Genomic DNA, 24,018 nt, shown 5'->3' with positions numbered 1-24,018 from the left:
CCTCCCCCCTCCACCCATCCTGCTCTCCTCTCCGCTCCCATCACCCCTCCCTCTATCTGTGTCCACCTCCCTCCCTCTTCTGCTTAGCCCTCGCCGTGCACAACAGGAGCATAAGCTAAAGCGTTAGCAATCTGGACCTGGAGGAGAGAAGCTCTGTTTATGTTTTTCAAAATTGTTCTTCCTCCTCATCTTTACCTCCCATTGACGCTTCTTGTCTGCCACAGCTCTTTGAGCTCTGTCTTCTTTTCCTGCCACCCATCTACCTCCACCTTTTCTTCTTCTGTGTTGGCTGGCGATGCATTTTGTCATGATGCTACCTCTGTTCATCACCCAGAACTCTGCCAAGGAGCCGCCCTTGCTTACTGCTAGCTATTAGCTGTTAGCATAACAAAGAGGAAGCGAGGAAGGCTGAGTGAGTGAAAAGGGAAAGCTGGTGGACAGGAAACGCTGTGTGGTTTCTTTGCCTCACCCCAGCTGCTGGTTACGACCATCACTCCTGATAACTCAAACTCTAATGCTTACACTCATCTATTTAGCCTTTGTCGTAGAGAGTTCGAAGTGAGTTTCCATCTGAAGGAGCTGGCTTTCCATATAAATAATCTACTGACTAATTAAAGACCGGATGCCTGGATGCTGCTCCTGATGGATATCTGCCGGAGTGAAAAACACTGGAGTCCATACTGGAGCTGCTGACTGGACTGTGCTGTTACTGCTCTAGTGGTTTGGATCTACTGAGACTTCAGATCAGAGGGTCATATCGGTGAAGAGGAAGAGCAAAGATACAGAGAATCTATTGTTATACGCTCTGTTTTTATACCTCTTTCCAAGCTCATCTTGGTTTTCTTGCATCATTGGCTTAAATCTGACTCAACGAGTTCAGCATCCACTCAGCCATAAGCAAACACGAATGCATCATCATCTCCGGAAGGCAGAAAAGTGGCACACTCCCATGAGAACAGACCACATTTCGACAGCTTCTGCCCGCTCCTCAGGACCGCCTGCTCAGGCTTAAATTGGGTTTATTCAGATGAAAGGATTCATGCTGTTAATTCAGGCCATTCTACATCAAAAAAAGCTTTAAGTCCTGTCTGCTTCACACCTGGTGTGGCTTCCTGTTTGAAAACAGGGTACAAAACCTCTCTAGTGCTTTGATGTGTTGTCACGCCCGCACGAAGCCTTGAGCATTAAGGAGTCTCAGTTGCGTAGACTGAGGGAGGTTTTCTCTCTGGCTTTGAAGTCTTACAACTAAGGACAATTAAAAAAAAGGTGGCATACTTATCCATCACTGCTGTTTGCCGGAGCATCAGCCCACGTGTTGAGAAGCTTTGTTGCTAGGCAACGGCGTACTGTATTGGAATTGGTTTTGGGAGTTTGGCACGGGGAGACTAGATTTGAAAGTGAGTCTGGCAGGTAACTGGAAGACTCAGCATTATGCCAAATGCAGCGTCCATGCATCTTTTTCTGACTGTTGTTTTGTTTCATCTTGTGGTCGTTACCGGGCTCTGACAGTGGTACAAGCCGAGTGGCATCCACCGACGTCCACTTCTCCATATTCTGTGGGGAGTAGATTCACTTTATTAAAAGGAACTTTGCTCTTGTTGGATGCCCGGTCTGCTGTGTGTTCCTGGGACACTGCTTCATGTGGTGTTATCAGCTCCTTCACCCAGATGGTCTGTCACCTCGTACCCCGGGACTCTTTTTGACTAGGGGGTGACCTCACGACAAACCTCAGCTGAGGGTGAATAAACTCTGCTCCCAGTCCACCTGTCCTACAACTCCAAGAAATCCACTGGGACGTTCGGACTACACGCTGGAGTCATCTGCCACCCTGGCCCCTGAGCGGGACCGCCCCTCTCCCTCACCATGCCCCACCCCACCACCATCTACTCCACTCTCCCCTCTGCCATCTCCTACCTCTATACCTTCCTTGACCCCGCACCGGCCCCTTCCAGCAGTGCACATGGCGTTGGAGGACGGAGAGGGAAATGCGGAGGAGAGGGCAAACGGCAGTGAGGCCTCAGCAGACTCTTTCTGCAAGGCGATGGGTCTCCTTGGGATGGGACACCGGCTCTTTGTCCCTAAACTGCTGGCGGTGAGAGAGAACTAAACTGCACATGCAGGGTTGCTTTGGTTAAGAGTTACAAAGTCACCTTTTGAGTTTGACTTGTGTTAAACATTAAAAGTGCTACTGTTAAGGACGGATGGAAAAACAGGCAAACATGTCTCAGAATAGAAACTTCTGTCTCTTCTCTTCTTGCATTGGTCAAATAAATATTTATTGCATCTGTTTTTGATGGAGGTTTGAACTTTAACCCTTTTACATATTTTGAAATTGAAGGTTGCACATTCTTCTCTGGACCATTCTGTATGTCACACTAGACAGAGGTGCCAGCCGATTGCCTGAACTTTATTTGCAGGAGAAGGCTAGCATGTTAGCTTTGTGCTATAAAACCTGATTCTGTACAACTATATCAAGCTGCCTAAAAGTTAAATTTCATTATAACCAATACTATATTCAATTTGAAATGCAACAGACAAAACTCTTAATCATTTTTTATAGCTTGACTTGGCCTTCGAGTAACAGTTGAACAGCCATGTACTGTACATACAATATTTTTCTCTGGATACATTCTTGTGACTATGCATCCTTACACCACCAGAGGGTGATATTTATTAACTTTAGCTCAGTTACCCAGTACAAATTCAGTGACAAAACAGCTCCACTGTTTGAGTTTTTGTGTACAGCATCTTCACAGAGTGCTTGTAAATGACCTCCACTGTAATATGTGTGCTTGCTGTGAAACACTTTCAGGGCCACACCACCCTAAAGGATCATTTAAGCAAGAGACCTAAAAACGTTAGATGAAGGCAATCGCTCCTAAAATGAGAGCCTTGCAACCGGGGTCAACACGCTGCTGGAGGTTATTCTGTGCTCAGTATGTCTGACTCTTAATGACCATCATATGTCTATCTGTCTCCCATCTCATCATGTCTCGCTCCAGACGTCTAAAGAGGACCTCTTGCAGGCAGACTTTGAAGGGGCTCTTAAGTTCTTCAGAGTCCAGCTCCCCAAACGCTACCGAGCTGCGGAGAACGCCCGCAGGCTTATGGAGCAGGCCTGCAACATCAAGGTAAGGAGCTCTAAGACCAACACAGGACATTTCTATTCCTAAGCCCTTTATTCCTTACTTTCCCTGTGTCTTAATTTTAAAGTTTGACAAAACCTTTTGCACCGTAGAAAACACTAAAACTGCTGTTTAAGTGTGTACTTAGGCACACTTACACCTCATTCCTGGATTCTGGTAGGATTATTGTAGGAATCCAAGCAACACAAAAAGGATTTATAATTATGATAAGTCTTAGCATCTCACTCTGAGACACAAAACACTTTCCCAGAGGGGTCAAAGGTCATTGGGCAAGTCAAGAACAGATTTGGCTTTCGTGGTGATTAAATGCAGTGCGGGGTACTGCAGTGACATCCCTGATTTGTCCACACAGCACTATAGCTGAGCTGTTTGTCGGTGTCCCTCATGACTTTTAAAAACTCTTTCTGTCTTTGCATTGGGTTCTTGAGTTTTATTTGCACTGCACTACACGGAGATGTCAGTCTAAAAGAGCCGGTCATACTGTGACATTTTGGGTTTTTACTTTATCTTAATATGACTTCAGGATTGTATGTTGTCAATGCTCTCGTATTCCATTCATCAAAACATGACTAACACGTTAAAAACAAATCAACAAAAGCACTACCACACAAATGATGCTAAGAACAGGAATAGCTTTTATAAAGTGGATAAACGGCGGGTGGGATCTCTGTTGTGTCAGGGGGACGGCCGACATAGAGGGGAGAAACATGTCTCAGATAATTACTACATTCTTTAAATTGGCTGTAAACTAGATTGTATTACAACATTGTGTCAAGTGACAATGTGAAAACATTGTCACAATGTCAAGGGGGTTGAACCTACAGAGAATTAAGATTACAGTTTCTCTTGTTTTTACAGAGCTCTACACTGTACCGAGTTGCATAAATCAACTGTTTTGGTTCAGGCAGTTGTTTTTAGCTAACATGCTCTTAACAACCCACTGAACACTAACTGCCAAGTCGTTTTGACAGTTTAATGAATAGTTGAGTTGTGTTTTCTTGGGTTAGGGTTAACCCTTTGCAATATGCCATGGTATTCACTCTAGTTGTTTTTTGTTGTTTTTTGAACCAGTCTTTATGTATGTTGCAGTTTATTGGTCTTTACTCCAATTTGTCTTTAGCAGATAAAAGGATGGCAGTAATAGTTTTCCTCAGAGCATACAAGGTTGAGTGGTCACAAAAATTCCTGCACATACACAGAAACACGCGTGTTATCATTCTCCCAATAACCTTAATGAGACTGCTGACATTTGGGGAATGTGCTAAGGTCACCGGAGACCTGTGCAGTACATGGTGTATTTGATTGAAGGAGAGTGTGTGTGTGTGTGTGTTGTGTGTGTGTGTGTGTGTGGTGTGTGTGTGGTGTGTGTGGTGTGTGTGTGTGTGTGTGTGGTGTGTGTGTGTTGTGTTGTGTGTGTGTGTGTGTTTGTGTGTGTGTGTGTGTGTGTGTGTGTGTGTGTGTGTGTGTGTGTGTGTGTGTGTGTGTGTGTGTGTGTGTGTGTGTGGTGTGTGTGTGTGTGTGTGTGTGTGTTGTGTGTGTGTGTGTGTGTGTGTGTGTGTGTGTGTGGTGTGTGTGTGTGTGTGTGTGTGTGTGTGTGTGTGTGTGTGTGTGTGTGTGTGTGTGTGTGTGTGTGTGTGTGTGTGTGTGTGTGTGTGTGTGTGTGTGTGTGTGTGTGTGTGTGTGTGGGTGTGTAGTGTGTGTGTTTGTGATAGAGGAAGGAAAGGGTTGACTGTGATAGATGGAAGAGATAATCATCCTCCCTCTGCCCTTCTCTTTTTTCCTCTCCTGCTCGCTTGTTGTTTCTACATACAGTTCATATTTTACATTTCAGGCATTTTCCGACTAACTTATCTTACAAAAAACGTTCAGTGAGTAAGCAGGTTGAAATGTATTGTTGTGTTGAAGGGCATTTTGGCAGTACGGGCAGGACGCATGTCTCTAAATGAGGACGATGCTTACGATCGCCCCATGTTTGCTGAATTTCAGTGTTTTTTTACATACAGGATATCCTGCACTGTGACTCACTGCTTATCTCTAGTGGTTTAGTTACATTTTGGCCCTATTGCACAATCCAATGCAACCTGTCATACCAGGCTTTATGTTGAACAAGAGCATACACACACAGGTTTTGTGTGATTAAGCACAAAGTACTGATTTTGATGCAGGTATGTTGAAAAGTCACTGGATATTGTCAGACTCTTGGGAGGGAGAAGTGATTAATTTAAACACTACCTTAACCATTATACTTGAGAAGAGAGTGAGGAATCTACTGAACACTTCCTAATAGCCAAGGTTTACACATTGGATCAGTGTCAATGCTTCTGTCTGAGGGCTTTAATTGTTCTGCTCTTTCTACTGTCACAGTCTTTAAACCAGTCCCTCTTTTAGCTTTTAAAATAGAACATTCCCTGTGGATAAAAGTATATGGAGCAAGTCATTGAGAGGGAGAGAGATGAAACATAAGGACTGTAGAGTGATGAGAAGGACTTGCAGAAGAATTCCTTTCTTCCTTGTCTTACACTTTTTCACGTTTTTCCCTGTCTTGACATTGAGCATCAGCTTGTGACACGTCACAGCCGATAGAGTGCTGTCTTAGAAAGTATGTTAGGGAAGACCAGCCATGTTCAAACACCACCGGAGAGAAATAGGGGAAGCCTTTCTGTTCAGGCCACTTTGCTCTCGGTTCACCCCCAGCCACTTTTTACATATTTTTCTCTGTCAGCGTTTAAATCGGATCAGCTGAACTTAAATAAGCTGCTTAAAACATCGAAAGAATTCACTGGCACCTTGGCTTGATGAACACAACGGGCAGTAGGGTGGCTTAGCCTTTCTGGGGATTATGGGAAGAATTTGAATTTCTCAGCCTTCTTAAACATCCGCCCGACCGCAGCTGGTGTGATGACTTTTCAGGACTTAAAGAAAAAAGGAGAGAGATGTCGTATATTAATTTGCCGCCCAGGGTTTGACTGATTAATCCTTCCAGCAGAGAAGCTACACTTCGACAAACAGGGAAAGAAGATATAATGATGTGTGTAGTGAGACAGACAGAATAATTACAGAGAAGGAAAAATATAGAATCCCAGAGAAAGACCTAGAGGATGAAAATGTTAACATGGCTAGCTAAAAAACTCAAGTTTGTTCATGGTAACTAAGCTGATTTAGGGCAGATTATTAGATATATTTGATAACATTTGAAATATCTTGCTAGATGAGTCTATAGTTAATCGAATGTGAAGTTTAGTGAACATAAAAAAGCGGATTGATTTTAATGGTTACCTTATCTTTATAGCAATTAATATAGTGATGTTTGTTGTCTATTATTTATATACTAATTGAGAATATATTTAAGAAATGTTGTTTTATTAATATGGTACTTATATTATTTATGTATTTTAGTTAAATAATTCAGTGTGGCTCATATATTTTTTATGTGGTCACTCTTTGCTGCAATTGTTAGTAAGTGACTTTATGCTTCCACCTATTCCCTTTTGAATGCCTTTTATCAACGCTAATTTACAAGTGGCGCAGAGTATTTCACATATGTCTCTCTCAAATTCAAGGTTCAAGGTTCTTTATTGTCAAACTGACATAGCTACAGAGTAATTATGTTGTTGAAAATCTTATGTCACATGCTTCTCCAAAAATGCAACATAATAATAATAATACAGATAGTAAGAGTAATACAAAAAGAAAAATAGTTATAAAATAAAGTGAGTATGTGGAATAGTGCAGTACGAGTCTATATACAAGTTATTGGAATGATATATATTAGATATTAGATATATATTACTGAGTAGCAGATGAATGTTTTGAAATTGTTTCAGCAGTTCAATTGTTTAACAGTCTCACAGTCTCAAATTGTATGAACCTTAGTAATATCAACCTGGTATATATACAGAATTCTGCCTTGAAATGTACATTGATAGAGAGGTTGACATGCATAAACAGCACGTCAGAAATAAGACACAACAGTGTAATGCTAATATATATTAGGGTAGATATTACAGGGCTAAAAACAAGCCACGCCCACTGGAGCAAATCAGAAAATGTACCTTCATGAGAAAACAACACAATGCCTTACAAAGGCACCAAAGAACCCAGCAAAGTAACGATGATTGTAGATTATAGTTGTTCCTCAAATATTCAGATTTCTCTGTTTTATATTAAATTAGACTGAATATATTTTGGCCTGACACAACAAGACAAATAAAGACGTCTACTGCGGGACTTTGAAATTGGTTTGGACATCTTTTATATTTTCTGAAATTTTTTAAACAGAACAATTAAACAATGAATCTAGAAAAATAATCAGCAGATTAATAGACAATAAAGAAATGATCTGTAGCTGCAGCCCTATTGTTATCTCCCCTAACGGGAATGTGTTGCCATCACCACAGGGAGTCAGGTGTTTTTAGCTGTGGGGTCCTATGGGAGAGCTCTGCAGGCTTCAGGCATTGTGTAGGACAGCTTTGAAGTCGCTTTCACTTCACTTCCTGGGTTTAACTGTTGGAAAGATGTGCAACTATCAACGAAAAGTCTCTGTGGTTGATCTGACAACTTCCTTCCTATCTCTGTTAACCTCAGACACACACACACACACACACACACACACACACACACACACACACACACACACATACACATACACATACACACACACACACACACACACACACACATACACATACACATACACACACATACAAACCCAGTGTAACTGTGTAAACAAGCCGTTATCTTTATTTTTACCCAGCAGCAGGAAACAGATCAAATAAAAGTGCAGCAACCCAAAGAGAGTGAGAGAGTGAGAAAGGGAGAGAGAAGTACAAATGAAACACATAAAGAGAGAGAGGGGAGGGAGTACTCACTCAGTGGAAAGTAGGAAAAAGCAAACTCATCCTTCTTGTCGCACACTTCTAGCGTTACAGAGAGGGAGAGGGAGGAACAAACAGGTGTGTTGTACTATACCCTCGCTCCCCCGCCCCTCCTCCTCTCAGTGGGCGGGGCCTGGCTCCTGAGGGACTCTCGAAAGCAGCCATTCGTCTCCTCCACTCTCAGAGAGAAGCTAAACCTGTCAGCAGCACTCCTCTACTTTTACTTCTCCGACATTTCTCTTCCTCCTCCTCCTCCTTCTCCTTTTGGACTCTAAAGCGTCCTTGCTGTTGGGAGTTAGAGGAGTCAAGATGATGCAGGAGGTGTCCATCATGGTGGCGTACGACGCTCATGTAGTCGACCGACCGGGTGAGGAGGACATCCTCACCCGTCTGGTGGCCCACTCCAGACCTCTCAGGGCTCCCAGACCGGTGGTAGGTCTGTTCTCTTGTCACTTTGTTTGTTTCGTTGTTTTTTTACAGTCTTTCTTTGTTTTGTTCCTTCGTTCTACGCTCTCTTATGGGAGACATTCTTTTAGCAATTCCATCTGACTCTTATCTCTTATTAATGTTGGATTAGAGAAGTGGAATTAGTGTTTGCAATATTATTTTCTCAAAAGTATTTCACTCTGATTGTATTCTAACAATGCTAGATAGAGTTGTGTTGAGTGAGAGAAAACGACACGTCTCTCTCCCTGAGGTAGATGTTGCATACTCAAATGTGTGTTGGTGTGTGTGTTTTGGGTTCCAAATGAAAGTGTGTCTGATTTGTTTAGGCTAGTAAGCTTTGTCAGTCATTTCGGACAACAATCTTGTTTGTTTCAACTACTGATATCAATTTGGAATCAATTGTGTGTGTGTGTGTGTGTGTGTGTGTGTGTGTGTGTGTGTGTGTGTGTGTGTGTGTGTGTGTGTGTGTGTGTGTGTGTGTGTGTGTGTGTGTGTGTGTGTGTGTGTGTGTGTGTGTGTGTGTGTGTGTGTGTGTGTGTGTGTGTGTGTGTGTGTGTGTGTGTGTGTGTGTGTGTGTGTGTGTGTGTGTGTGTGTGTGTGTGTGTGTGTGTGTGTGTGTGTGTGTGTGTGTGTGTGTGTGTGTGTGTGTGTGTGTGTGTGTGTGTGTGTGTGTGTGTGTGTGTGTGTGTGTGTGTGTGTGTGTGTGTGTGTGTGTGTGTGTGTGTGTGTGTGTGTGTGTGTGTGTGTGTGTCCCAACATGGGTAATTTAATTCAATGGTCTTGTTTTTTCCCTGAGATCTTCGGTTGGTTTTGTCCTGATTTCAATATTCAAATAGTGTATGTAAGAGCAGATCACGCTTCTACAGAAACACACACTAACACACCTTCTTGTAGTTTAATACCCACTATAACATACATTTAGCGATCTCAGCTCAGAGGTTTGGGACCAACTCCATTTTCTGCTACAGGGATTCAGGTCAGGAATCTAAAAGTGGACCCGGCACCAGGCGCATTACCTGAATCAGAGTGGCCCCTCTGTCCTCGGGGTGGCCTCTCATATTTATGGAGGAAGTTTAGCAAAGATGATATTAGCTTGCATCATTTGCTTTGAGCCCTTGAACTGCAAGTGTGTATGTTTTTATCAGCGACCATGTGTGTTGCTTTCTGAAGTGGCCTTGAGCTTAATGCTGAGCGCTGCACATGCTCAGTACTTGTAACTCAGCAGAGCAGGCTAATATCACTTTATTAAGTTTGAGACATTTTCCATAAGGGCGAAGACACTGGGAACGTCTTGATATAATATTAGGGCGTTTTACACTTTCCTCCAATACCGCAGATAAGTTGTAATGTTGGTGACCTGAGAATTTCAACTTATTTGACGGTGTTGCTGACCTGAATAAATATATCAGCTACATGATGCAAACAAAACATCAGTAATTATAAAGGGCAGCAGTCTCTCTGAAGTCAGGGGGAAGTCACAGAGTTCTGTAGTTGAGTCATATATATTCATATATTCATTGCATAAGAGGTTTTTTTAAAACATATTGTTACACCAAGACTGAAATATATCAGGACATTTTGGAGCCTATTTTGAGAGATGGCAGCACTCTGATGCAGTTCATATGGGAAGTTCATGGAGGTGAGGATCCGTGTGATTGTAGTTGTAGCGGGTCTGTATGTTTGAACAAAAGCCTCACCCCTCACAGGTAAGCACTGCCTGGCTGTGCGTTGCATTCATTACGCAGCCATTCTGTAGTGTTTGTGTGTCTTAGGGGTGTTGGAGGGAAGTGGGTTGCATAATCAGTAGCTAGACTTCAGCCTGTGTGTCGATCATTTCTGTTGAATATGTAGCTGAAAGAGAACAATGTAACATTTCACTGGCAGTACATTTGAAAAAGAAAATGAGGGTTAATATCTGTTATAAAAACCCTTTCCTGTATTGTGTAATTACATGCATGTTTTGAAGTGTGTGAGAAAGAGAGACACTTCTTTCTTGTTGAAGTTCTCTATTTTATATCAGCAGGGTGATGTAAACCCAGAATAAAGAGGTTTAACCCTCGACATGCTTAAGTGTCCTTGAGCAAAACTCTGTCCGTCTACCAGCTGGACCTGATCTCTGAACTCTGCTCTTCTCAGCCAATCAGAGTTCAATGTTGTGAGGACTTCATTTGAACATGCATTCACTTTCAGATGGGTGCAATCATTTTATATTCTATAACATTATTCTAATATTGAGGCATGGAATTTAAAATTGCGATTGCTAAAGAAAGAAAGAGCTATGGTCGCATGAAATAGCCAAAAGAAACATCTTTAACAAAGCATGCAGCATGTGCACTTTACTGATAAAGTGTGCAAGCTGGAAAAGAGAGTAAAAATCATACTGGCAGTTTTCTTCTCAAGCTGCAGTGGAAACCCATCACAACACATACAGCAAGCATGGAAAATATGACACAACCAGTATCTTTTGTTGGTGCGGTAGATAGTGTAGGAGAATGCTTACAGGCCATAAATGAGTTGTGAGAGGAGCAAGTGACACGTGGGTTTCAAGAACATGTGGGTGTGTTCTAGTTTTAAAATGAAAATGGCAAATGTGGAGTTGTTTAAAATATCAGGAAACACAAGCGTCACATGTCCCTCCCTCTCCTCTTGTAGTGTTCAATTTATGTTTTGGGTACACATCTAGAATGATTTTAGGCACACTGGTTTCAGCACACACAGGTGGGCCAGAGAAGCTAAAAAGGAAACCACTTATTTACTGTTTGAAACATGAGCAAGTAAAATTAAGGTTGAACTGATGTAGTGGGCCAGAAAATAATTTCATCACATTGTTGCAGAAAAGAGATGCAGTATACCATGATGAAAGACTTCTGAGGCCTTTTTACAGGGACAAGACAAAAACAAAAACATTTTTACAATTCAAAAAGAATCAGATCTCCTCAATTTCACACTGTCAACCAAGGAGTAAGAAGGAGTTTAATCTCCATCAGCCCATTGGATCACTCATTGATCTATAGCTGAAGATAAAACATGAGTAAAACTCGATTAATTAAAAGACTGTTTGCATGAAAAACACCTCACAGCTCTGTGAGTGTGTAAGTGGATGTGCTGGTGCCTGCAGTGAAAACACACATCGTTTTGTTACAATAAAACGATTACTAGCCAGCCTGCAGAGACCGAGCTCCTCTTTCTTCCCACTCGGATAACAAAAGATGAGATCTGTAATCTACTGGGAGGTGGGGTGTCAGATGGATTACTGTGTGACAGTCATTCACCTCAGAGGGTCGTGAGCGTTAACCTGCAGGTCAGTGAGGGGGACAGGTAATGAATAAGCGGCCTGTTCAGTTTCCTTCATCTCTAATACAATGCTCTTCTTTTGAATTAGTTTTTTTGGATACTATTGACTTATTCTCTAGGATGTTCTGCATTTTTAACATGGATATGTTCTACTCCTGTGTGCATGGTCACAATATTCTTGAAAAAGGCCACCTGTTTCATTCCTTTACAAAAGAAAAAAATACGCAGACGTGAGATTTGAATAGTGTTATTGAACAGTTAATGATGCCATGTCATATTTGTAAAATTAAATAAGATTCATTTGTTGTTATTGTGTCAGATCTGTAAATATCACACTGCAGCAGACTGTGACAAAGTATTTGTGTTCAACATTTAAGATGGACGCCAGTTAGCTGCTGTGTCTTAGTGTTAGAGTGATTATTTGGCTGTTTCAGCAACTGTTTTTATTGTGATGATTTACATATAAGTGAATGAACAACAAAAGGGAAATGCATTAAGGCACATATACTGTACATCCTATGATTTGTATAGTGCTGACACTCAATAAGGAACACATGAAAGATACAACAAATAAATAACTGCACCCATATAATAGTGGGCCAGGTTCTTAATATTACACACCACACACAAACACACACCAGTCTCAGAGGAGGGGGTCATGTGACTGGGACTGACCTGGAATCCCTAGCCCTAACTGTGGGCGCTATGGCAACACTGTTTCCGCACAGGGGAGATAACATTACCGCCCGCCTGAAACACACACACACTCAATGTCACATCATACCTAGTGTGGAAATGTCTGACGACGTACTGTAGAGAACAACTTACAGAAACATGTACTACTGTCGTCATAAATATAGAGTAGGTACAAAATATAAGCTGTGCGGCAAAATAGCACAATGTTCAGCTGCCATATTCAGAGTTAGTTCAGTCATGTTGTTTATATGAAAAATGAAGCTTATCCGAAAATCACCCAGCATCATAATACTTATTGGACATGTTGACCCTGTTGAATATGTGTTAACTGTATTGTGTTGAGCTGCTGACCTCTGACCCTTCTTGTCAAATGTTAACTGGTGTATTTGTCTCGGGGAGAAGACAGGAAAGTCATATTTTTTCTGAGAGAAGTAAGCTATGAGAAGGTCTCTAGTTTGAATCCTACTGAGAAAGCTAGAGTCAGAGAGATGTCAGTGGCACCTACTGATCATAGTCTTTTACAGATAGCTTCACTGATCAATGTTAAAAACCTCTCAAGATAAAGTTGCTGGGCTGAGATTTTATCATGCATCTTTTGGTGTACGAAAGGTAAAACAAAAAAACGTTTCTTCTGTTTTAAGGTTCCAACCAAGAAGCTGAAGAAGTTTGAGAAGGAATATCAGACACTGAGAGAGAGCCAGCTGCAACAGGAAGACCCCATCGACCGATTCCAGGTAGGACGTGAACCACAAACACACACACACACACACACACACACACACACACACACACACACAAATGTTTATGTTACACATGACATAAAAACATTGTGGATTGGTGTAAGAGCCGCATGGTTTCCTTTTCGATTTTAATTGAATAACTTCTCAGGTAGTGTTCAGTCTTAGAGATGGTAAGAAAACGCTTGGCCCTTTGATATATTTTAAGTTTTTTGTTGTGGAAAGAATTTGCTAAAATTAGCCGCGTTCCTCTAAAGTTAGACATCTCCTGTGAAGACATTACTGATTTGTCAAACTGTACCTTTGTTAATACTTGTGACGCTGTTCTGGCTGGAGAAAAAAAAGACTGTTCACACATCAGATCATCAAACATCATTTATTTCTGGGTGTTGTCAGATCTTTTGGCTGCTGAATGTGACTTTCTTCAGAGGGTAAAAACAGGAGAGGGGGAGAAAAGATTCAGACAGCATCTCTTCCTTTTATTTGCTCCATTGAATCCGCTGTTATTTTCTTTGCTCAATGCTTACATAGAAATGAATACACTATTTAGTATTGGACAGATTTTCAGTTACATATTTGTTATTATCCCCTCCTTAAAGTTTACTATAACGTTTTAAAGTTAAGACCCAGTTTAAGACAGAAACAACCTATTCACCATTTAGGTCAAATGTAAATACAGGTTAAACTTTTCAGAGCTCTCAAAGCGGTTTTTTAGCAAGAAAATATCAACATAACCTTCTATTTTAGGGTGAAGGAACAATATACCTTTATGATTCTATAGACGCCTATAGACGAAATAACCTTTTTTTTTAGACCATGGCTAGAGATCACTGTATTTCGACCTTTATCAGGATGCAGGATGTGCAGAGGTTACAAGGATTTCGTTTGACAACTACATCACCCAGAGATACCTAGTATGTTGCAGTTGTTGTAAAAGATAGTTTGTTCCAGTTTTCTGCTTGAACCTAACGCCTCCCCTCTTCGACCCTCACCTTCATAATGAACTGAACTAGTGTAAACATTTCAAACTTGGTCGTTGTTTCAGTGTTCCCCCCCCCACGCCTAAGCCTTATTCAAGATGCGCACAGGGCAGGCCTTGCGCAGCTGATGGCATTCCTTTGTCCTTAATTGAATTCACTGGAAAATGCTTGGTGGTTAAGCTGAAACCAAGACAGACAGAGTTTTTTTGTTGGTAACTCCTCAAACTATTTTGCAGCCATCGGCTTGTTCCCTTTGATGAGTTGAACGTTTTAAAGAAAAACAAGAAACCTTTCTCCTAGCTAAACACATTCATGAGCAATTACTAATCAATACAACTCTGATTTACTCAAATAATATCCAAAAAGTAGTAATTATGAGGGGATACAATTTAATGAATAAGAATTAAGACAAGAATAAAACAAGTATTAAACATTTGAGTGAAACAACAGCTCACATGATGGGTTTGGCGGGGACAGCAGTGCTGTGTCAGCTGCTGGTTCTGAAGGAAAGGAAGGGAGACGCTCTATTGTTGATAAGAAGTTGGAGCAGAGCCATCTCCTCTGCAGTCACTGGAAATCATTTCTTACAGAGCAAGAAGACACAGCAGGGGAATGTTTCTGCTTGTAACTTAGCACAGGTTTAAATTATACTCTTCTTGGATTTGAGAAACTTGATTGTTACTGTAGTTACATTTTTGTATATGGTTTACACTCCAAGTACAGGTACGTACCTATTGGGATGTACAGTATTGTTTGAGGTGTGTATTTGTCTTTGTATGTGCATGTACCGTTTATACTGTATGCATAATATCTATGGTCAAATATTGAACTCTTCTTGAATGCTTTCAATATTTATCCGTATAAAAGATAAAAATGTGTAGAAAAAATGAGCGAGAGGAAGAGAGAGTTAAGCAGGATATGGAAACGTTTAAATGTGGGACGTTTTAAATGTTGAACGCAGCATGGTAAGCTGCCTCTGCTCCAACAAAGATTTCCCTTTCAGAGATTGTTATGCCAACAGCTTCTACCCATCATAATCATATTTATATAATACACTTAGAGCTGTGTCAAATGTATTATTCTCTGATTGATATTGCCATGTTGAAGTAGACCATTCAGTGAGATTTTAAAAGCTAGAGAATGTAAGATTTTAAAGACTTAACCAGTCTAAAGAATGACAGCAGATGATAACTTTCCACACAAACAACGTAGCCCAAATTAAACCCATCATCGGAAATGAATAATTCATTCTGAAGAGCAGCTTACATGTGACTGAGTGTGATTCTAATGTGTGTGTTGTGATCTGTACTTTAAACATACATGATTATATTTAAAAGGTGCTCCAGCAAATCAGCTTTATACTATTTTATACATGTATTTATAAGATGTGTGTGTGTGGATACAAATGTCTGTGTATGTGTTGTCATTGTGAGGGGGACAGGGCCGTGGGGTCAGGTGACCGCACATAACCTTGTCGACTGATTGGTCTGCATGTGAGACTGTTTATAGGCACACCAGAAGTCATGAGACTCCACTAATGGTCTACAAAGGGGACTTTCTTTTCAGAACGAAAGCTGCTCATTTAATTTCGGACTTTCAGGACATATGCTACAGTACATTACATTACATTTATTTGCTACAAACAAATAAATAGAATATATTACATTTATTGTCAAGTGAACAAAAAAGGTTGTTAGCATTACTTCTGTTATCAGATATATCACCACGTATGTGCTAAAATAAGTTACATTCATAAAAAAAACATCATATTCTGCAGTAAGATTCCTGAGATTACTGACATAATCACTTAATCAAAAACAACGACAACGATCTTGTTTGTTTCAACTACTGATATTGTGTGTGTGTGTGTGTGTGTGTGTGTGTGTGTGTGTGTGTGTGTGTGTGTGTGTGTGTGTGTTGTGTGTGTGTGTGTGTGTGTGTGTGTGTGTGTGTGTGTTGTGTGTGTGTGTGTGTGTGTGTGTGTGTGTGTGTGTGTGTGTGTGTGTGTGTGTGTGTGTTGTGTGTGTGTGTGACTGTGTGTGACTGTGTGTGACTCTGTGTGTATAGAGGGAGAATCGTCGTCTTCAGGAGGCCAGCATGCGACTCGAACAGGAGAATGACGACCTGGCCCATGAACTGGTAACCAGTAAGATTGCCCTTCGGAATGACCTTGACCAGGTAACACACACCTCCACAGCACGTCCTCAAACTCACAGTATAGTCCGCTAACTTTGTCTGAAGTTAAAGCTGTATTTATTTATCTATCTGTTTAGTCTGGTTGTTCATACATGCAGTATTTGTTCCCCAACTGACAACATACATGCTACTAAGCAAATTAGAAATGTGCTGTAACTAGCTACATTTTTACATAGTCATTTCAGACTTTGAGTTTATTAAAAAGCTTTCTTCTGACAGAAACAGACAAATGCAGCTGAAGGTGTTTCCTGATTTTAAAGCTGGAGTGTGGAGTTTTTCTCCCCCCCCCCTCTGGCAGTGAGAGAGCTATAGAAACCATAGCAGGGTAGCAGCAGCTAGGACCATGGCAGAAGCTATGTTTCAGGAGTGGCTAAATTATAGAAAAACACTTGGCCTTCAGAGGAATGATTAAAGTAAAAAAAAAAGTGTACAAGCAGACAGATACCGTTAGCTCAAACGCTCTAAAGCTCAAAAGCATGCAGCCTAGGGAAGCTATCACGGACAGCACAGCTCCAGTATACTGTGAAACACAGACAGCTTTCCGTGGCAGCAATAGACTTAATCAGCATTGTGTTAACTCGTTTGGACAGGGCTTAAATCTAACAGAGGTTCATTGATAGGTAAAAGTTTTGCAACACAGATTTAAATGCTCTTCCTCCAAAGCTTTTGTTAAGGTGCTCATAAGCAATTGACTACTTTGTCTGTACTGGATAGTTCTAAATGAGTCTGTAGAACGGTATTCATGAGTAAAATAGTACAGATGATGAAAGTGCACATTTTCCAGTGTGTCAAGTTCTGAATGTGTTTGTGCACTCTGGTGGGTCTGTGCTACAGTTGCAGATTTGTTGTTTAATGAATGTTCTGGTTTGTGTGTGTTCATGCAGGTCGAGGACAAGGCCGATGTATTAAACAAGGAGCTGCTGAGCACCAAGCAACGACTGGTGGAGACAGAGGAGGAGAAACGACTACAGGAGGAGGAGACGGCCCAGGTATCACCTGCACTCTCTTTATAAGCTCAGCCTTAACAAACCACACGCCTCGTTGGCTAATTAGCTCAGTGATCTCTGCAGTCAATGCTTTGTATATCGTGGAGTTTAGTTTGGTAATAACACACACAGATTTGAGCAATTCTTTATGTGGCAACAGTGTGTCTCCTGTGAAGTTGGCCAAAGGGCTTCACTGTTCAGCTATAATACTGAAATGCACAAGTAATAACACACTACTTAAATCAGTTTTAGTTATGGACCAAATCAAATGTATCCCTAGGTGGCTTTACTGACTATAAAGTCGCCTTGTCACAACAGAATAAGTGTGCTAGTTAAAGAAGCAATCCAAAAGAGTTATCTAGAAAAAATGACACATAATCAGAATTGAAATGGTACTCATTAGTTGTGTTGATCAAGAGCGTAATCAAACCACAAACAAAATGTATGGACTCTATCGGTTGCAACCTTTAGGGTACCTTTAAAACTAAGCACAACCTTTCCTGCGAGTGGTGGTTTATAATATCACCAAAAGTAGCCAGCATTGCTAAAGTCATATATTATGTTTTGTAAATGAGATACTGATGTGTGAATGTTAATAATTCTTACCAAAGCCCTGACATTTGCATTTGTATAAACATTGTGTTCACCGTTCTCATTCGTGTACACTTCAATGTATTTGTCATGTTGTTTTGTTTCTCCCAGCTGAAGGAAGTGTTCAGGAGGGAGCTGGAAAAAGCCGAGCTGGAGATCAAGAAAACCACAGCGATCATTGCTGAATACAAACAGGTTTGACTGTTTCAATAACCTAAATAAATCCACCTGCTGTATTCAAAATTGATAGTATTAATAGTAAATGATTAGTGTCACTCTGACCATTCATACCCAACTAATAGTAACTGTTAACACAAAGTAACAGGGTAATACAGATTGCACTACACACCAGATGAAACCCAAAGAACATGGATGTTTTTTCTTGAATATGTGGAAATATGTATGTGAAATTTACTTTTAAGGAAAATATCATAATGCTGAGTTTTATTGAAGAAACAGGAGTAAAATAAACGTAACTGAATCTCTTCTCTTGAATCATGCCTGCCTTACTCCTTTAGGCTTTTTATCCCGTGCACAACAGTAGAAAATTAGCCTTTTTACTTACTCAAGCAAATGTACATTGGTGTTGATCAATGAGTATTTTAAAAAAGAAATAAAAATACAGTTGAGTTTAAATGTGTTGTCTACTATATAAACAAACTTCCTCTCCTTTTTTCAGATATGCTCCCAGTTAAGCACCCGGTTGGAAAAACAGCAGGCGGCAACAAAAGAAGAGCTGGACATCGTCAGGGTGAGATCACACTGTTAATAAACAGCTGATGCACGTTAGGGAGACATTCAAACCTAAACTAAAACCACCATTTGTTGCATTAGGGAACATGTTTCTTTGCAGCATTGTTCTGTTAGGACACGCTCAGGTTGAAACATTATTACACTAATAAAGAACCCGATTGCACAAATGATCCCACGTGGCTCGTTTAGCCCCGTCAGACATGCAACGTCTCGCTTGGTAGGTGTGGCAGTTTATCCATCCTGAAGAAAGAGATCAGTCTTTTAATTTAATGTTTTTCCAGTTTATTCAGGAAAGAAATGCCGTATACAAGTTAATGTCACACTTTCTCCTGTGTGATGGTTGGTGAACCACAGGACCCTGACACTGCAGTCATGAGACGTTTTTTAAAGAATTACTGTCATTAACATATAAATACTACTTATATGAGATGGATCTGAGAGAAAAGAAACCTGATTTGGAGAAAACAATGTTGGATAATGTGTAAATATGGTCTGATTAATGTAAGCTTCGGCTGAACTGTGTATAACATGTTTACCCAACACAGATTGTTGGATTAAAAAGGTTGAGCTGGGAATATAGTGTGATGAAATGGATCAGCTGGGGATTGAACTTTCCTTGGGCAATAAGTACATGACAGGAATAGTGTGTACAAATATGTTTAATGGGTCTGCCTATGAAGTCCCATCCACCAGGAAAAATAAAGGAAACGCACTCCAAGTCCTCTTTTAAATTAGTTTTAGTCTTCATCAAGGCATAGTGCTCTTACACGGATACATCACTGTCTAGATTAAGCAGGCGTCTGCATTAGTACAAAGATAAATCAACTAAAAACACCAAGATATTACTTTCAACTCAAGACAAGCAAGTGTACTTCCACACCAGATGTATTACTTTGTTTTGGCACAGCACTTATTTTTAGCATATATTTGTACATGTCCATACAGTGTGTTCACCCACCACCCTAACGCCTGTGTGTGTTTGTGTGCCCCTGCAGAGTAAAGTGATGGGCTGTGACCGCTGTAGGGACCTGTTCACGACCCTGGGGTCCCTCCAGACTTCGTCCCCCGGGAGAGACCACACATCCACAGAGCCCATGGACGAGGAGAAGGACGGCCTGAAGGAGCAGCTGAGGCATCTGGAGCTGGAGTTGGCTCAGACCAAACTGCAGCTGGTGGAGGCCAAGTGCCGCATGCAGGTGAGCAACACCAGGGAGGACAAGGGTGGAAATACAAATAACAACAGAGATGTCAAGTCTGTGGCACTACTCCCTCAGAAAATGCATATAATATGAAGATGTAAAGTTAGTATATACAAAGAAAGTGTGTAAAAAAGGTAGAAACATAGACACCAAACACAAATAAGGTAATATTCATGCTAGCTAGCTTTATGTAGGTACAGCAACACTTGAAGCTAAATGCTAACTTCCACATGCTCACAGTAAATAAGTCAAAATGCAGATTTTTTGCAGATTCTTAAAACACAAGCATTTTAACTTGTCTTATTGTAGCATGCTAGCAGGCTAATAAGTGTAAAACAAAGCTACTAGTATTGGACAAATACAAAACTTGACCTGAGGAAGGAGCCTCAGTATTGTACTCTATGATCATACTGTAATTGAGATATATTTCTGAAGGGTACATTGATACCTCTACTACATTTTGTAGCAATCCAACCACTAGTTTTTCATACATTTCACTAAAAACAAAACTTTTAAATTCATAACATAACAAAGAAGTGAGACACTACAAAAAAAACACCTTCCACACAATCCATGAAAAAAAGTACATGCAGCTGCTGACACTTAGTTGATACACCAAGAAGACGGTGTATATCAGAATACACAGCTGCATTGAAAAGACTATCTGGCTTCCTTTTTGAATTGTCAATTGCCATAAAGTGCTTAAAGCTGATGGAAATATGTTTAGTAGCTGAACAGTCAGGATCACATGTTGTTAGACTTGGAGCTAAAACAAATGATAAACTTCTGTCTCTTTGCAGGAGCTGGAGCACCAGCGGGGGGTCCTGATGAACGAGATCCAGGCAGCCAAGAACTCGTGGTTCAGCAAAACTCTGGGCTCCCTGAAGAGCTCCTCCTCCTCTTCCTCTTCCTCCAGCTCCACGTCCCAGACCCCGTCCTCTCCGAAGGAGGGGCCTGCCTAAACAACCCCTCCCTCCATATCTCCTTTCCCTGCAGGATGCACACTAGAGCTGAGGAACAAAAGTTGAAGGAACAAGCGGCGGAGAAATGCAGTATTCTTTTTCCAGCAGGTGGCAGCATAGAGCTCGCCAGCTTCTTGGACTGCAAACAGCTGAAAATATGAGGGAGGAAACGGGCGGATGACTGCTTCCTGTTTCACTTAATGTTTACGTTTGAGTGAACAAAACGTAAATGTCACAGGTGACAGGCGAGGGTGGATCATCATGAGGCTCAGCAGCCGTTATCTACACGTTTATTGTTGAGTTCTCATTATAGGAAAGCTGGGTAAACACACAATGGCTCTTATTGGTGGATTATTTAGCTCCGCCTTGTGACCAGATATTGCTACTGCAGTTAGTTCATTTATCTGTGTGAAATTATGATTTATGTAGCTGAAAATTACAATCAGTCTCACAATTTACATAATATTTTCAATGAGTGAAACAGCTACAGGTGCCGATATATTATACGTTTAATGCATAGATATGTAGAGACCTTCAGCGCAGCAAAGCTACAGCACTCTGAAAAAAGAATACTGCATTCAGTCTTAAACAAAAACAACACAAAAAGTTGTATTTCTTTATAGTAATATAACGTTAATAATGTTGTCATATAAATATGTATAACTAATTATTGATTTTTGTAATAATCTTGTACAGTTCAGAAAAAAAGGAAAAGTTCTTTGTTATTTTTTTTTTACCGTTTGGAAATTGAATGTCAACTCCCTAGATGTTGGTAAGCACAGTCGGTCGAGTCCAAACGCTGAAGACCCACAGTGACAGCCTGCAGAGAGTTTGATGTCACGGGTTGAACTCATGGTGTGAATTATCACTAAACGCGCATGCAGCCATAAATGAGTTCACAGTTGTGGTGCCAGCAGAAATGGGCTCTTTTTGAGTGAATGTCTCCAAAATGTTTTTTTTAAATAACTGGTTGTAAATTTGAAAATGTTTTTTAAATTCATTTGTTAATGTTATTGTTTTAGAGTACACAGTTTGTCTTTGGAGTGTGCAAACAAGCAGTATAGTTGGAGGTAAAAGGACTTGTGATTTATTTCTGGCATTAGTTCTTTTTACAGACTTTAAAAAAGGCTTCTATTGATCCAGATAATCCATCACAGTACTCATGGAGGAACTGATTATACCTGCCTGTGTTACGTAACGCTGTGCAGACAACACCTACAGGAAGTACTCAAAGTAGTCACCTGTTCATACCTGTTACTGTTATCCAACTTCCCTGTAGATATAGAGCCAGTGCGTTAAATTAGGTAACTCTAATGTTCAGTATGCTCTAAAGTGTCTGTTACAAAGCACAGTCCATCCCTAAATAAACACCTAGCAAAGCATAAATAAGCAAAATTAAGCTGCAAGATCCCCCCGTCATTGCCAAACAGTTCTCAGGCCATTTTGCACAGCTGGGCCAACACCTTGATTCCCTCTGTCTGGTTATAACGACACACTTTGTAATTGATTCTTTACACAAAGATTGAATTAGGCATGTTTATACCTGAATCTTTCCTGTGGTCAGTTGCTGTGCTAACTATTCAGAATAAACTGTATTAAATGTTACCAGCCAACTAGTTATTTCTTGAAATTGAGAACTTATAAACTCTAAATCTTAAAATGTAGCGATCTTTATTTATGTACAGGTAATTCTGTCAGTAAAATAAATTCATGTATGCTTGATATATTAATGCAACAAGGGACTACTAACTTTAAGAACAAAATAAATGAAAACAAACATACATGTTCTACTTATTACTGCATTGCTGCTTGCTAATAACAATATTAGGATTGAGGACCACAGCCACGACACAAGGATGATTCATTGTATGTGTACTCGGTTGAAAAATAACAAAAAATTGCCAAAAAGTCTGTGTAGCTTTAACATGTATGTTAGTGCTGTGTTAGCAGAACGCTGCAGTGTAGGTGCCAAATATCCCCATTTATTGTCCACTGCTGTTGTCACTGAAATCAGCCTTTGGACTCGGACCAAGCCCATGTGTAGTTGTGTGTGAGTGTGTTATTGGGTGTGTATGTTCTTGTGTGTTCTGCACTGTAACCTAAGTGGTTGAAGTTGAAATGGTTTCTTCTTCACATGGCTGCCTTTTCTGTTGATGACTGAAGCCGTTGCCTGAGGAGAGGAAAGCCATCTGACAGTTTGTAATGTCCGAGAGTGTCTGCGGTGCGATAAGAGCGTCCCCTCTGCTCCGTCCCCAGACGTCTGTCCCAACAACCATGTCTTCTGATCCTATTGACAGATCTGCTGAATCTCATTTTCAGCAGTATGCTTGACACATTTCCACCGAGAGCCCCCCAGTACGACCATTGTCCTCTCACTGGCGGCCTCTGAGGAAATGCATCAATATCATGGCCAGGGAGAAAAAGGAATCATTGAATCCCATGTGTTTTGCATTTCCAGGACATTCCTTCTTCACAATCGTTCATCATTCAAAGTCCTACAACCGGTTAAATGTAAACTGTGGGCAAGTTGTCTTTTATGTGCACTAACACAATGTTGATATTTTAAACACTATTTCAAGATGTACGTTTGTTTAAAAGTAATCCTGAGCACAGAGCATAATTATTTTTTAACTGATGATTTAATGTCGCAGAGAGGACAGCTGCCAATTTATAATCCACTCTAATTCATTTCATTTGTAACGCCTACAAGAGCAGGCGGGGAGTCGCGTTAGAGGTGTGTGTGTGTTACACAGAGAGGGACTGGTCCGACTCAACACTGTAACTGTACAGTAACTGTCTGACCCGCATTAATAAATCTCAGTTTTTCTGTTCATGCACTTTGGGCAAATGTTTACTTTAGTTATTGATTATGGACAGCTTAAATCATGTTGACTATTAAAACTGAGATATTTCCCCCTCATTAAATAATGTTATGAAAAAAAGTTAACTTTAATGACTCGACTGAAAACGACGATTTTTTGATGATTGTGTAATTTATTAGTGCGTAATTGATGTTTAAAATGATGACACTACTCCTACAAACATAACATTTTAAATGTAGTCTTTACTTCCTTTACCAAATTTAAAACTACGAGTTTATGTTAATTATATTGTTAATTGGACTGATTTAAACACAAAAGTAGTAAACTTCAGGCAC

General features: G+C 40.5%; 1 protein-coding gene across 5 annotated transcripts in view; it reads left to right on the top strand.

Annotated features, from left to right (window-relative positions):
* The window catches only part of rabgap1l (RAB GTPase activating protein 1-like), a 104,519-nt gene extending 80,821 nt beyond the window's left edge, over window positions 1-23,698 (top strand). For 2 of the 5 annotated variants that reach the window (XM_034147605.1, XM_034147604.1), the window contains exons 19-26: window positions 3,003-3,131; window positions 13,099-13,191; window positions 16,242-16,352; window positions 17,255-17,359; window positions 18,059-18,142; window positions 18,627-18,698; window positions 19,696-19,896; window positions 20,700-23,698. In XM_034147605.1, the coding sequence (XP_034003496.1) occupies window positions 3,003-3,131; window positions 13,099-13,191; window positions 16,242-16,352; window positions 17,255-17,359; window positions 18,059-18,142; window positions 18,627-18,698; window positions 19,696-19,896; window positions 20,700-20,861 (957 nt within the window). In that variant the 3' untranslated portion in view covers window positions 20,862-23,698. Of the gene's footprint in view, window positions 1-114; window positions 2,093-3,002; window positions 3,132-8,080; window positions 8,453-13,098; window positions 13,192-16,241; window positions 16,353-17,254; window positions 17,360-18,058; window positions 18,143-18,626; window positions 18,699-19,695; window positions 19,897-20,699 lie in introns of those variants that run through there. The other 3 variants (XM_034147607.1, XM_034147606.1, XM_034147608.1) reach the window with 3 other exon arrangements.
* Window positions 23,699-24,018: the final 320 nt, after the last annotated feature.

This window comes from Trematomus bernacchii, unplaced genomic scaffold (genome assembly GCF_902827165.1).
Source record: "Trematomus bernacchii unplaced genomic scaffold, fTreBer1.1, whole genome shotgun sequence".
Taxonomy (NCBI): Eukaryota; Metazoa; Chordata; class Actinopteri; order Perciformes; family Nototheniidae; genus Trematomus; species Trematomus bernacchii.
Note: the sequence above shows the minus strand (reverse complement) of the source record. Positions and strands in the feature narration are given on the sequence as shown.